The following is a 14977-nucleotide window of genomic DNA, read 5'->3' as shown; positions in this document are numbered from 1 at the left end:
TTTTTTTTTTTTTTTTGTGAGAAAAATTATTAGGTGAAGTTGATTAGGAAAAAAGATGAAAACGAAAATTATTTTGTATTATCACATTTGAGTTTAATTAATTTGAATGTTATGTCATAAACATTTGTTATTTTGATTTATTTAGTTAGTTTTATTAAATATTATTGCATAAGTGATAATTAAATTAGTAATTAGTTGATGAACACAAAAAAATGTCAACGAAGAATTAATTTTGCAAGATTATGAATACGGTGATAACATTGACTTCGATGATTTTGATTATGAAAGATGATGAAAAAGATCATTATTTTGGCTCACATGTCATATATTATCACCTTTGAGTTTAATCAATGAATGTTTGTTATAAGCATTTTTTATTTATTTATTTATTTATTTTTGTTAAATAGTATTACATAAGTGATAATTAAATAAGTCGTTAGTATAATAAATTCCAACTTTATAATGAACATACTTTATATATATGTGTGTGTGAATGTGCATGCGCTCGCACACATGTGTGTATACATATATTTTATAGGTGTTTGTATATTTTACAATACATGATATAGAAAATTAATAAATTGATTTACGATATTCTACTTTATCACAAATTGTTCCTAAGAAGGTGGAAGAAGCACTTCGGGATATAAGTTGGTTTAATTGTAAGAAAAATTTAGAGAGTAGCGGAAGAAAACAAACATAAATTCTGCTATAATTGTTCAAGTGTTTCAGATATAATTGACTAAAGATTATATATATATATATATATATAGGCTAAACTAGGGACTCTTTTAGTTTAAGATTTGTTCCATAATTCTCCTCCCATCAAGGAGTTTAACCAATTGTAATTCCATGGTGTTTCCTTACCATGAGGGTTATACCAATTGAGAATTGCTTATAGAATGTTACACCATAGCATGTAACTTTCACAAATAGAAAACTTAAGATGAGTTTCTCCTCTATCACTCAAATGTGGGTCACATAAGATTTCTTAAAGGGGATATAATCTTACATTAATGCCATACTTGTTGTAGTGGGCCTTTTTTGTTATATTGGGCTGGGCTGCCTCCTGCGGTACTAGACCCAAATATTTTGAGTAAGGGAGTTAAGACCGGTCCAATTGCAACTCAATTTGGTCCGGCTTGTGCCCAAATGTTGAGTCCAAGTCCAAGGGAAGACACAGCAAAGCGGGCTTATCCTCTGTTTCTGCCGCAGAAGACTTTTCTCCAGTTTCTGCCACATGATTGACTTTTCAGTTTTTGCTGTTGCCAATTTCTACCGCAGGATTGGCGTTTCTGCTGTAGAAGGAACTTTTTTCTGATTTCTACCATAGGTCTGACTTTTCTACTATGCAGCAAAACTTTTTGCTATGTAGTAAAATCGTTTGTCGTGTAGTAAAATTGTTTGCCGTGCAGCAAAACTTTCTGCTATGCAGTGAAGCTGTCTGTTGTGTAATAAAGCTTTCTGCTGTGCAGTAAAGCTTCCTGCCGTAAAGCCTTCTGTTGTGTAATAAAGCTGTCTGCTGTGCTTTAAAGCCTCTTGCCGTGTGAATGACTACTCTTCATTTTTACTGCAGAAATACTTTTCCACTTCCTGTACATAAACAAATCTAAAACCCAAAGAAAATACCCATCAAACAAATGTTAGTTTAAATGAGTTAACGTATTCTCAAACATGTACACATATTCGTAAATAAAGATATATGTGTATATATATATATATATACTTATGGTAGGATAATGATTAGTTTGTGTCAAAAGTAAAACACGTAGTAACAAATAAGAGGAAAGCTTTGGTAGGAAAGGTTTAGTTTGTATAATAGTTAACACGGTAAATATAATAAAAAAAGGTACTGCATCAGAATAACTAGTATAGCAAGTAAAGACACCAGAGCAAGACAATTGATGCAGTAGACGTGATAAAAACGTGCTACAGCAGGATGACTAAATATAGCAGATATAAGTTATAATGAGAGAAATAAAAAATATTTGCAATCAAAATCAAGTATTGAATCTGCCTAAAGAATAAGTAAACCAAGAAGGAACCCAAACTCCAATTTGAACAACTTTATCATAGGCTTCTGCCATAAAAGTTGTGCATTTTGGAGAATAGGCCTAAATGGCTACTAGCTATTACTTTTGAGGACTTCAAGGAGTGGGTTTATTAAGAGAGAGGGAAAAGATGGTCTATTGATGCATGCCTTTATTCCTGCCACGTTTTCTCTCTTCTTTTTAGCACTTTTTTTTTTTTTTTAGTTTCTTACTACTCTCATGCCGTAGGTTGTTTTTCTCACTTGGGTCTTTTCCCTTTTTCTGGGTTCCTTTCTTTGGGTATTTACTACTCTCTTACCATGAGATTCCTTCCTTATGTGTTTTTCTCTTTGGGTCTCCTCCTTTTTCATCCATGGCTAGCTCCTCCTTTTATAGTGAATTGATTTAATGAGATTTCTCCATTTTACCCTAAGGCTTCACCAATTATTTTTGGTTTGTTGTGGGTATTCTTTCAAGATTACCCACCAACCTATTGGTTGCCTCGACCACTGCCATTGCTCCAGTATATGTTTGCTGCAGGACAAATTTTTTTTTTTGGTTTGTTCTTGCTGTATACCTCTACCTCTGGGCTACCTCACTACCTAGCTCTATGAAATGCATCAGATGGTCCTAACCATCTATTACTTCTTTTGGGTAAGATACCATCCCAGCAGGATATATTCCTAAAAGAAGTTATGGCAGGAAACCAAATATAGACCCTCTTTTCCCTCCACCACCAAACCACGCCCTCTGAATCCCTTTGACCGTGGGCCCACCTCCCTTGTATTTACTGGGTATAGGTTGGTAGTGCTCCGACCCTTCTGTTTTTGTATTCTTTCGTTCCCACGCCGTTTCTGCCGTAGCAAATTTGTTTTGTTCTGCTGCGTGGCTCTGTCTTATTTCTTCACACGTTTCCTGCTGTGTTTGTCATTTTGTTTAACTTAGCTTTTCTTTCCTTCACGCGTTTCCTGCTGCTGACACTTTCTGCCATTCCTTGTTTCTCTTCACCATGCTTCTTTATATAAGTTTTCACGCTTATTTTTTTTGTACAAAAGGATTTGGGCCTTTGTGGGCCAAATAATGTTGACTGGATCAAAAGGGTCTTGGGCCCAGTTTATCTTCATATATTGAAGCCATTCTGCCAGAGAACTGTATTCTATGGCAGATTTGTATTCCGCTGAAGAACTGTATTTTACGGCAAATCTGTATTCTGCGACAGTAAAGCCTTCTGTCGAAGAATAGGGACGTGTGTTTTCATCTGCCGAAGCCATTCTATTAGAGAACTGTATTCTGCGGCAACGCTGTATTCTGCGGTAGAATTGTATTCTGCGGCAAAATTGTATTCTGTGGCAGATCTGTATTTTGCTGCAGATTTGCGTTTTGCCGTAACTTGCTTTCACTTGCACTTTTTTCTTTGGACCTTTCTTACTCTTCGGTCTTCTTGGTGGGTATTTGGGCTTTGCTTCTCATTGGGCTTTCTTCCTTATGGGCCTTTGGGTACATATTTGCAAAAATGGGCATCAACACTTGTAGAGCTATATGATCAGCTTAAGAGGAGTGAAGTTTGGGAAATTGTACATAGGCCTACTGACACTAATAATCATTGGTAACAAATGAATATTTAAGAATAACTGTAATATATTCTAAGGTCTAGTTTATTTGAGCCAATTCATTAATAGAAAAATTGTCAAATAATAAAGTTTGATATTAAGGAAAAAAAAAACTGATGACTAATTTATTTATTTATTTATTTTTAAGAAGAAAACTGATGACTATTTAAAAATATTAATACTAGTTTTGATTTTTAATGTCAAGAATAGAACACATTATTTTTTCCTTATATGACCATTTAATCATAAATATATATATATATATATATATATATATAAACTGAAATACTCAAACTTACTAACAAAAATAGATACAACCACCATCAAATGAGAACACTAAGGATTTATGAGGTTTCGACCTTAACTCTATGTCCATGGGTGATGATGAGGTGAAATTTTATTTAGAAATATAAAGATTAGGTGGTATAGCTCTCACAAAACCTAAACTCAATCTCCCCATCCCACCCCCCCGCCCCCGCAAAAAAAAAAAAAAAACAAACCCTAAACTCAGGGGGTGACTTGATGTATTTGGGGCTTAAGGCGAAAATTAAAATTGAAACCTTTTATATATTTAAATATGACTTTAAAAATAATATTTATTTAAACTCTATTTTCTTGTTTTAGATGTAAAATTATTACTAATTAAAATGAACTATGTAGAATTTTTTTCTTTTAGAAAGTTTATAGACAAAAATTTGACAAAACTTTTCACACTTGTTGATGCGGGAGAAGAATAGTGGTAAGTAAAAGAGTGATGTTGGTAGTGGACTTAGGTGAGAACTAGTTAAAGTTTGCCAATTCAACTATAGTGAAAAATGTTGTGAATTTTTTTGTGTATTACTTTTTCACAACAAATTCTTAAGTGTTAAGTTGTTACTATTTCTTGTGGGGCCAGAAAATCAGGTAGCCTCGGCCCACTCCAAGCCAGGCCCAAGGGCCCGCGCCGAGGATGCATGAGGGGTCCGAGGATGAAAGCGCGAGGGTCGACCCCGAGGAACATATCCGAGGAGGGCCTCGTCCTCGGGCGTCCGAGACCTCAGAAGAACGCAAGCACCATCCCACCAAAGGGGACTTCTTGAATATCCGAGGAGGAGAGGGTCCAGTGCCACACGTCGGCGACGGGAGCATGGCGAAGGAACAAGCCTTAGGCGAGCTGTCACCTCTGCATTGAATGCTCTCAACTAACGTCCTGGCCGCATTAATGAGGACAGGACTCCTGAACAGCGCCGCCTTGGGTGCTGCAACCCACTGGAGGAACAGGGATGCGGCTGATGGGACAGACCCTCAAGTGGTAGCCTGATTGATCGACAAATGGAGGGTTAGGATCAGTTTAGAGGGGTATATAACGTAGGGAGTCTCTCCTGAAAGGAGGAGGAATGATTGGCATTAAGGAGTTCTGTAATGACCCATGCCCTTTGGAACCTTTGTAATGAATCTTAAAAGAAATAATAAGAACATCAAACTTCAGAAGACCAGTCCAAGGAACATCATTGTGCATCCCAATCCATGTTCAAGTTGATAAAGTCACATGCAACCATGTAGGGCAGTTGTACCCCTTACTAAGGCCTAGTTCTTGAGCCCACACTCTATAAATTCATTGAAGGGCAAGCTGGGCTTGGGTCCACTCTCTCAATCTGAAGAAGTGTCCCAAATCCGGTCCCTACAGTTCTAATTTGAACTCATTATTGAAATTATTTTTTTGCCATCAATAATAGCCTATAATAACTTGTTTTTTAAAATTTGTTGTGAAAAATATTATGAATGTAGCATTTCTATCTTTTGTTTTTTTTTTTTTTTGTTTTTTATTTGATAAAAAATATTATTTTATTTATTAGCGAATATTTCAGTTTAATTAAATTAAAATTTGAGGTCTTTTTTATACTTAGGCCATCAACTACTTATACTGTTTAGTCGGCAAGCCTAAACTTAAAGTCTACAAATAATCTCAACTCTCTCTCTCTCTCTCTCTCTCCAATAATAAAAGAGGAGAGAAATTTTTTGACTCTAATCTTGTTTGCTGCACAGCTCACTTTTTGACAAAGTCTCAATACATATGTTAGACTTCTCGAAGTCAACTTTATCAAAAAGAGTCATACTAGAATTTTTATAAAAAAACAAACTAAAATTCGGCTAAAAAAGTGTTGTTGTCGTGCACGGAAACAATTTTAATGGGAACATAATTCAAGTCCCATGGGATAGAGACAGTAATTCGATTTTAGTTTGGTCCAACCCCCTAAAAAGAAAATTATGTTTACGGGAAGAAACTACTTTTTCTTCGCATTACCTTTCTAAGATTCCTATGTTGGATTACAATATATATATATATATATATACATATTCTTAACATATATATTAATTTTTATATCAATCGGATATTATTTACTATTTGATACTGTAGAAACCTTAAAAAAATACACACGATACTCTCTTTGATGGACATAAACTAAACAATTAGTTTTTGGCACTACCTTGAATCCACGAAGGGTTCTCTGAATTCACAAGTAGATAAACTAGAATCCACCATAGAAAAATTTGAGAGAAACTCTACAATTTTATTCCTAATAATCTATTTTGCCTATGACGACTACAAAACATATAAATATTGAGAAAGTAAAACCTTAATTCGTACTGATTACGAGATTAGGTGGCAAAATACTAATTTTTTTCCAAAAATGGTAAAATTGAGGGAAATGCAAAATCATAAATTACTGACTTTAAGGGTTCATTTGGTTGGAGGGGTAGAAAAATGGGAGGATAGAAAATGGTGGAAGGATGGAAAAGTGGGATGATAGAAAATATTTTAATTTTTCTCATTTTAGTTTGGTTGGGAGTGGAAAAGTGGAGAGATGGAAAAAGTGAGTTTGTATAAATTTACTTATACATCCTTGTTAAAAAATGATGGTCAATTAAAACAAAAAGTGACAAAAAAAAAAAAAAGCAATCCCCAATTTATTAAAAAAAAAAAAATCATATCTAGTCCCAGCCCAAGGAAAAAGAAAAAGAAAAAAAAAGATAGAGAAAAAAAGAAAGGAAAAAGGAAGAGGCAACTGCCACAAAAGCAACCCAAAAAAATAATTGGATGAATTGCCCATGTGCAAGTGCACATAGGCATTTTTGTCCATTAGGAAGTCCAATTTTCTCTTCATTTTGAAGAGAAAACTTTTTGGTGGGCTTGAGGAGAAAACATTTGGGCCCTTCTATTTATTTTCCTTCATTCCCATCCAACCAAACACACTTCAAAAAAGTTTTCATTCTTATTTTCTCTTCAAAGTTTTCCATTAACTCTATTTCATCTCCAAATAAACACACTATAAGTGTTGTCCCAAAACAAGCAAGATCTTATTTTGACTTTTCAGCAAAAGTTATTAAGGAAACAAAAATAACTCTAAATGGCAAAATTGCATTTTTCGATGACTAAATGGAGGAATTAGCCATTTTCAAGGGGTACCTCGTGGCACAACAGCTATTGCTCAGAAGGCTATTTCACTTTAGCTTGCCAACTTTTATGCAATTCTGACTCCGTCATACTCCTACCTAATGTTATCGCTTTTTTATTATTTAATATTATAGCTTAATTATTTGTTTCATGGTTTAGAGTACCATACATTCTTTCATTTCCTATATATATATATATATAAAATTTTTTTTTCCTTGGGGAAAAAACTTTCTCCTCTTTATGTTTGAGGTAGTTCACAATTCCCCTCTTATCTTTGAAAATAACCAATTGCCTCCTCTACGTTTGAAAAATGAACAAATACCCTTAATTTATTACTTTTTTCAGTAAAATTTAGCAAAAGGTTTTTTGAAGAAATTATTAGTCATGCACCACAAGAAAGAAAGAAAAAAAAAAGTTAAGGATATCATTTTTTTTCTTGGATTGCATATGTAATTGGTGTGATTCCATTAGATTTAATTGAAAAATTAGTGAATTTGAGGTTTGCTACTTAAATTGGTTTAATAAAAGAGGAAATTAGTTGACCAGAAAGAAAAAAGGGATATGGTCAACTTACCAAACATATTCTTACTTCTATTGCGAGGTAAAGACAGTTGCTGTGGTGTAGTGGTTATCACGTTAGTCTTACACACTAAAGGTCCACAGTTCGATCCTGGGCAGCAACATTCTACTCATGTTTTTATTTTATGGAGGATTTGTCATTTGTAACTTCGAAAGACACCCACGGCCCACGGGGTTATTTCAACGACATTATTTTATTTTATTTTTGACAAAACAACAATGAGATTTCATGATGCATAGATAGATGTTGCAACCTAATCTTTTTTTTTTTTTTTTTTGTGTGTCCTTGCAATACAGCCAACAGGCATTTTGACATATGTTATTCGTGCTGATGCTGCATTCATAAAACAACAAATGAAAATATAGAAAATTGAAGAGAAGAATTTGGAGTGAGCTCTGGATTCCTCTGCCCCTTGCCCCTTCAACTTCCTCATACCTATAGACTATAGTTTCTAATCCATTACTAAATGACATTTGTAGCATCAATGCCACGGCCCACGGGAGTGGTTAAGAGCTAGAATTTTTTTTTTTTTTTTTTTCCTTTCAAAATTCTAAGTGTTGTTGATCGTATATTATTAATTAAAAACTATGAAGGTTCAGGTTGGTTTACATAACACATGCATAACAAAAATTGATGTCTTTTATATCTTAATCAACATGGGTCCAAGCAAGGACAAAATATATAGCAAATATTAGACCCCAGTTTGTTTTCCTTTGGAAGAGTTGAACTTCATTTTTCACTGTGGCTCCTTCAATTAAAGTTATAAAGTACAAAAGCCCAATACAAAATTAGCTTAATGCCTCCTTGTTTTCGTGGTTATTATTTTCATATCATCATTAATATTTTGTACAAAAAGCACACCTATTACCATTGGTGAATTAATCACTAGTCACTAGTACTACTATAGTCACACAGACACAATACATAGTACTCTAGCATATAAAATATACTAATTAACATAAAACCACAAAAACATTTATGCACGACATTGAGGCTTGGTTGAGACACCACCATGATTTTGATTAGGCGTCTGATTGAGCCAGTGACAATCCTCAAACGAGCAACGTGGCCCACCCTTTAACCATTCCACATCAAGTGGCTTAATATACCTATGACCCCACGTAGGAGTCCCATCCTCGAACGAATTATGTGTCAATCTCTTCAAATCAGAGCCGTCCAATTTCATTGTGAAGATCTCGCCGTACGGCTGGTAATGATGTGGGTTCGAGATTGGCTCAGCTGATATGCCAGCATAGTCTGAAGTAAACACTACACTTTTCCCATCCGGACTAAAAGTCGGGTGGTTCGCCCGCCCGCCCGACCCGCTTTGAAACAATTTCCTCAACCCGGTCCCATTCGGGTGGATCAAATATAGCTCGAAACTCCCACTTCCCGGGTTTGCCCGATCCGATGCAAAAGCGATCCAATCACCATCCGGTGACCAACTACACATCGTGTCACTCCATGGGCCCTCAGTTAACCTTTGGAGCCCACCTCTCTCCCCATCCACAGCGTCCATAATATAAAGGTTCTTGTAACCCGACCGACCCGAACGAAACACGACCCATTTACCATCGGGTGAAGGGAAAGGAAAGGCATTGTTTTCCCCATTGGTAGTTAACTTTTTGAACTTTGGTTGGCCGTTAAGATCATCATCATCAACGTTGATAGAAATTACATCGACCTCAGTGGTGGGCTCAGCAAAAGTGGGGCCCGTGCTGGTGTATATAACCCCTTTGCGCACCTGGTCCCACACGGTCGAGAATGCTGAATCGGGATAAACTTGACGCCGGTTCGAACCGTCCCGGTTCACGACGTAAACGCCCGGAAATTCCACGTAAGCGATACGGTCACCTGCGGGTGAGAAAGAAGGGAAGGAACCGTCCATTCTAAAGAGTGACACGTCAGCCACTGGGCTTTGGAGATTCTCAAGCAACAGCTGTGTGTTTTTTCTTCCATTCGATTCGCCTCTACACCTGTGGTACCCGACTCGGTTCGAATCGGACGAGAAGAACGGGTTGAAGTGGTGAGTCTGGGGTGACACGAGCCGAGTTAGCTCCTTGAACTCGTTCTTAGCCAGGTCCAAAAGCTCTATGTGGCGGAATTTCGAGGTGGGTCTTCTCGTAGCCACAGCGATGAAGTTCTTGTTCCCTGGTGACGCCGCTGGTGTGAACGCGTGGAGACCCGGTGGGGTGACTCGTTCAACCACAACCGACTCAGTAGAAACCAAACCCTCACTAGGCAAAATCGCCCTGTAAATACTCCACCAATTATCACTACCCCTCCTGTGAAAATACAGAGTAAACTCGTCGACCCAGCACGGCCACCCACCGTGTTCAACAACCTTGACTAGCTGAGTTCCATCCCGAGTCAAGAAAACATAGATATCCGTACTGAGTTCCTCCACATCACCGTTCCAACCTTTCTCTCCATACGAAGCCACGGCTGTCCAAACCCCAGACGGAGACAACGCGGGACTAAAATCGGCGATTCCAAGAGGTGTCAACCTCCGAGTTAACCCGGTTCTCAACTCGGTCGAGTACACCGCTGCCCAACTAGTCCTCGGCTCACCCGTGTCCTCGTGAGTGGACACGTAGACCAAATAATCCCCACTCAAACTGGGCTTATCTTTCATCGAAATCTGATTGTTGCTTTGCATCGAACCCAACAAAGGGAGTTGAAAACGTACGAGGTTGTCTTCTTCTTCTTCTTCCTCTTCAAGTGCCGACCGGGATCTGGTGCCTCGCGGAGTGTTGTGAAAAACGGCGTCGTAGTAGATGTTCCACGTGCCGTTTCGCTCCGTGACGTAGATGAGTTCGGTTGGGATCGGTTCGGGTCGGGTCTGGATGAGGGATTGGTTGGTTAAGAGAGAGAAGAGAGAGGAGGAAGGGAAGTGGCCGTTGAAATTGAGAGATCGACCATCGGTGATTCTGATTTCGGTGGTGATTGAAGGTGGGTCCCACGTTGGGAGCGCGAAGACATCAAAGGCGTTGGCTGATCTTCCGCCAAGCGTAGCGAAGAGTATGGTGGTGCTGCTTGAAGATTCATGGTCCGCCGGTGCACACAACACTAAAAAATTGAGCAAGAGGGACAGAGCCAGAGGGATTATGGGTTTCATTGTGACTGTGGAGTGTGTGTGTCTGAAGTTGTGGAGTGTGAAGATGACGATGATGATATCTTTGAGGAGGTGGGTTTTTGGTGGTGTAAGAGATGACGTGGTGTGAGATGATTGGGTCCCACTTGGTTGAGGATATGACACGTGGTGTTACTGCTAGCCATGAAGATTTGAGGATTTGTGTGTGTGTGTGGTGGGATTGGATTTCTTGTCTTGATCCAATGTAGTCCATTTTTATCGAGATTGCGTTGTTGGATTCGGGGTAATCAATTCCTTTGTTGTGTGTCTGTTAATATTCTCAGACCTTTTCTGCTTTGTTTTGGAATTTTTGCCCTGTCTTTCTACATTTTTATTTTACCCCGTACATAATTAGCCAACAATGTTTTTGCCGTTTTTTTCTTTGGCTAAAGAATAGTGTTGTAATGTAATTGACAAGAGAAAGTACACTCTATTTATAGCTTGGGATAAGGTTGATTTCCAAGTCTTTTTTTATCTTCTTGACTTCTTCAACCCGGCCTTAAAAAATCATAACATTTTCATAATGTGCTGAGCTTTTAACTCAATTTCAGTTTTTTTTTTTTAAATGATACACCAAAACTCAACACAACTTAAAAGAAAGAATGTTACGAAAATGTTCAGATTTTATTGAGTTCGTAATTTTTTTTTTTTTTTGGTAGGATATCTGTGCATGGGTGAGAAAGAAGGGAAGGAACCGTCCATTCTAAAGAGTGACACGTCAGCCACTGGGCTTTGGAGATTCTCAAGCAACAGCTGTGTGTTTTTTCTTCCATTCGATTCGCCTCTACACCTGTGGTACCCGACTCGGTTCGAATCGGACGAGAAGAACGGGTTGAAGTGGTGAGTCTGGGGTGACACGAGCCGAGTTAGCTCCTTGAACTCGTTCTTAGCCAGGTCCAAAAGCTCTATGTGGCGGAATTTCGAGGTGGGTCTTCTCGTAGCCACAGCGATGAAGTTCTTGTTCCCTGGTGACGCCGCTGGAGTGAAAGCGTGGAGACCCGGTGGGGTGACTCGCTCAACCACAACCGACTCAGTAGAAACCAAACCCTCACTAGGCAAAATCGCCCTGTAAATACTCCACCAATTATCACTACCCCTCCTGTGAAAATACAGAGTAAACTCGTCGACCCAGCACGGCCACCCACCGTGTTCAACAACCTTGACTCGCTGAGTCCCATCCCGAGTCAAGAAAACATAGATATCCGTACTGAGTTCCTCCACATCACCGTTCCAACCTTTCTCTCCATACGAAGCCACGGCTGTCCAAACCCCAGACGGAGACAACGCGGGACTAAAATCGGCGATTCCAAGAGGTGTCAACCTCCGAGTTAACCCGGTTCTCAACTCGGTCGAGTACACCGCTGCCCAACTCGTCCTCGGCTCACCCGTGTCCTCGTGAGTGGACACGTAGACCAAATAGTCCCCACTCAAACTGGGCTTATCTTTCATCGAAATCTGATTGTTGCTTTGCATCGAACCCAACAAAGGGAGTTGAAAACGTACGAGGTTGTCTTCTTCTTCTTCCTCTTCAAGTGCCGACCGGGATCTGGTGCCTCGCGGAGTGTTGCGAAAAACGGCGTCGTAGTAGATGTTCCACGTGCCGTTTCGCTCCGTGACGTAGATGAGTTCGGTTGGGATCGGTTCGGGTCGGGTCTGGATGAGGGATTGGTTGGTTAAGAGAGAGAAGAGAGAGGAGGAAGGGAAGTGGCCGTTGAAATTGAGAGATCGACCATCGGTGATTCTGATTTCGGTGGTGATTGAAGGTGGGTCCCACGTTGGGAGCGCGAAGACATCAAAGGCGTTGGCTGATCTTCCGCCAAGCGTAGCGAAGAGTATGGTGGTGCTGGTGCTGCTTGAAGATTCATGGTCCGCCGCTGCACACAACACTAAAAAATTGAGCAAGAGGGACAGAGCCAGAGGGATTATGGGTTTCATTGTGACTGTGGAGTGTGCGTGTCTGAAGTTGTGTAGTGTGAAGATGACGATGATGATATCTTTGAGGAGGTGGGTTTTTGGTGGTGTAAGAGATGATGTGGTGTGAGATGATTGGGTCCCACTTGGTTGAGGATATGACACGTGGTGTTACTGCTAGCCATGAAGATTTGAGGATTTGTGTGTGTGTGGTGGGATTGGATTTCTTGTCTTGATCCAATGTAGTCCATTTTTATCGAGATTGCGCTGTTGGATTCGGGGTAATCAATTCCTTTGTTGTGTGTCTGTTAATATTCTCAGACCTTTTCTGCTTTGTTTTGGAATTTTTGCCCTGTCTTTCTACATTTTTATTTTACCCCGTACATAATTAGCCAACAATGTTTTTGCCCTTTTTTTCTTTGGCTAAAGAATAGTGTTGTAATGTAATTGACAAGAGAAAGTACACACTATTTATAGCTTGGGATAAGGTTGATTTCCAAGTCCTTTTTTATCTTCTTGACTTCTTCAACCCGGCCTTAAAATATCATAACATTTTCATAATGTGCTGAGCTTTTAACTCAATTTCAGTTTTTTTTTTTTAAAAAATGATACACCAAAACTCAACACAACTTAAAAGAAAGAATGTTACGAAAATGTTCAGATTTTATTGTGTTCGTAAACTTTTATTTTTTGGTAGGATATCTGTGCAAATGAGAAAAGGAATACTGGACAGTTTAAAAGAGAATTTAGGTTCGAGTACCTGCTCTGCACTATGGAGAGTGGAAACTGAACATCCCGGCAAGGCTGAAGTTGCTGATATGGAAACTGATATAGGGCATATTGCTAGTTGAGAAAATGCTACGGGCAAAGATTTCCAATTTAAAGCATATGCCCTTTAGTTTTAGAATGTTTGCTCTTTGCAAATCATCCTGCAATCATTACATATTTCTCTAGTGTCCCATAACTAAACAAGTGTGGTTAATGTCATCTTGACCTCTTCAAATGTAGAAATTCTGAAAACATCAATATATTAATGCATTGGGTGAAACTAACAATTGATCCTAGTTAATTACTGGGATTGCATAGGATAGAAACCTGAGATTTCACTTTATATGCAGCCCTTGAGATGGTCAGAAAAAAGAACAAAGAACAAAGAAAAAAGAATCTGTGTGGGGATAAATTATGAACCCTTTTAAATTATGAGAAATGTTAATGGAGCTTACATGGAATGTCGATCGGCTTGGAAAGAAATCAAGATGAATATGAAAAAAAAATCAGATTTGGTAAGGACTACCTCCTTTTTTTGGTTGGTTTCATCTAAATTTTGATGCAAAGAGACAAAGTAACAGAGTGATACTAGCTATGATTTACAGAAACAAGAAGGGAAACTTAGTATATAAGCACGAGTTCATGAAGATGTTAGAGGGCTACTAATTTGGGGGGAAGCTATGACAACTTTATTAGGAGTAAAATGTGCTCATCAATTGCAATTTTAATATATCATTTTTTAACACTACAACAAACATGGACTACAGTAACAAAATCTAGTGAGGAATACAAATTTTGTCTCTAAATGATAATATTTATTGTGGAAAAACAAAATTCATCACTGAATTCAATAAAATATTTAAATTTGGTGATGAAATCAATATTTCGTCTCTAAAGATATTCAAATTTGTGATGGAATATTTTTTTTGTCACTATAGGTCATGAAAAATATGGCGCCATCAAAAATTTTAGAGCGCGATATGCATGGTTTTAAAAACCGGACCGGTTAAAGAACTGGAAAAGGTAGTGATTTTCGGTTTTATGGTCAGACTGTAGTTGGAAGATGGTCGAACCAGTGATGTCATAATTAATTAATTAATTAATAATTTTAAATTATAAAATATAAATAATAAAATATGTAATAAGTTTAAAACTAAGAATATTTATTTTTAAATACATATTTTTTATTTAAAAAATGTGAGTTTAATTATCACATCTTATATTTAGAAAATTAAAATAACAAATCCACAACTTATATAATATTAAAAATATTTAGTATGATTTCTTTTTTTGGTAAAGTTATTTAGTATGAAATATTACTAAATTTATATGGATTATTATTGTGCATTTTTTTATTATATATTATATACCCCACTTTCCAACCTACCCCTCTTCTTTCTCTTGTTATTTTCGCCAGAAACTTCTAGGTATCTCCACTTCTTTTATTCAAGTTTATTTCTCCCTTCTCTCTCAACTTAGATCTGATTCTTCTCTTTTCTTTTAGACTTG

At 37.8% G+C, this 14977-nt stretch overlaps 2 protein-coding genes and 1 non-coding gene across 3 annotated transcripts; 1 reads left to right on the top strand and 2 right to left on the bottom strand.

The window, feature by feature from the left end:
• The first annotated feature begins 7686 nt into the window (after nucleotides 1-7686).
• On the top strand, nucleotides 7687-7759 carry TRNAV-UAC (transfer RNA valine (anticodon UAC)). Its single transcript has one exon. It is a non-coding gene; the product is annotated as a tRNA-Val (tRNA).
• A 685-nt stretch (nucleotides 7760-8444) lies between these two features.
• Nucleotides 8445-10981, bottom strand: LOC112028010 (uncharacterized). The gene has a single exon (XM_024060649.2). It carries the CDS (start codon nucleotides 10772-10774, stop codon nucleotides 8633-8635), a length of 2142 nt encoding a protein of 713 aa, XP_023916417.1. The 5' UTR covers nucleotides 10775-10981; the 3' UTR covers nucleotides 8445-8632.
• A 432-nt stretch (nucleotides 10982-11413) lies between these two features.
• On the bottom strand, nucleotides 11414-12984 carry LOC111990515 (uncharacterized). The gene has a single exon (XM_024022293.2). It carries the CDS (start codon nucleotides 12722-12724, stop codon nucleotides 11414-11416), a length of 1311 nt encoding a protein of 436 aa, XP_023878061.2. The 5' UTR covers nucleotides 12725-12984.
• Between the last annotated feature and the right edge of the window lie 1993 nt (nucleotides 12985-14977).

The sequence above is a fragment of the Quercus suber genome, unplaced genomic scaffold, assembly GCF_002906115.3.
Source record: "Quercus suber isolate HL8 unplaced genomic scaffold, Cork oak 2.0 scaffold_388, whole genome shotgun sequence".
Classification (NCBI taxonomy): Eukaryota; Viridiplantae; Streptophyta; class Magnoliopsida; order Fagales; family Fagaceae; genus Quercus; species Quercus suber.
The sequence above is the reverse complement of the archived record's forward strand: the minus strand, read 5'-3'. Positions and strand labels throughout refer to the sequence as shown.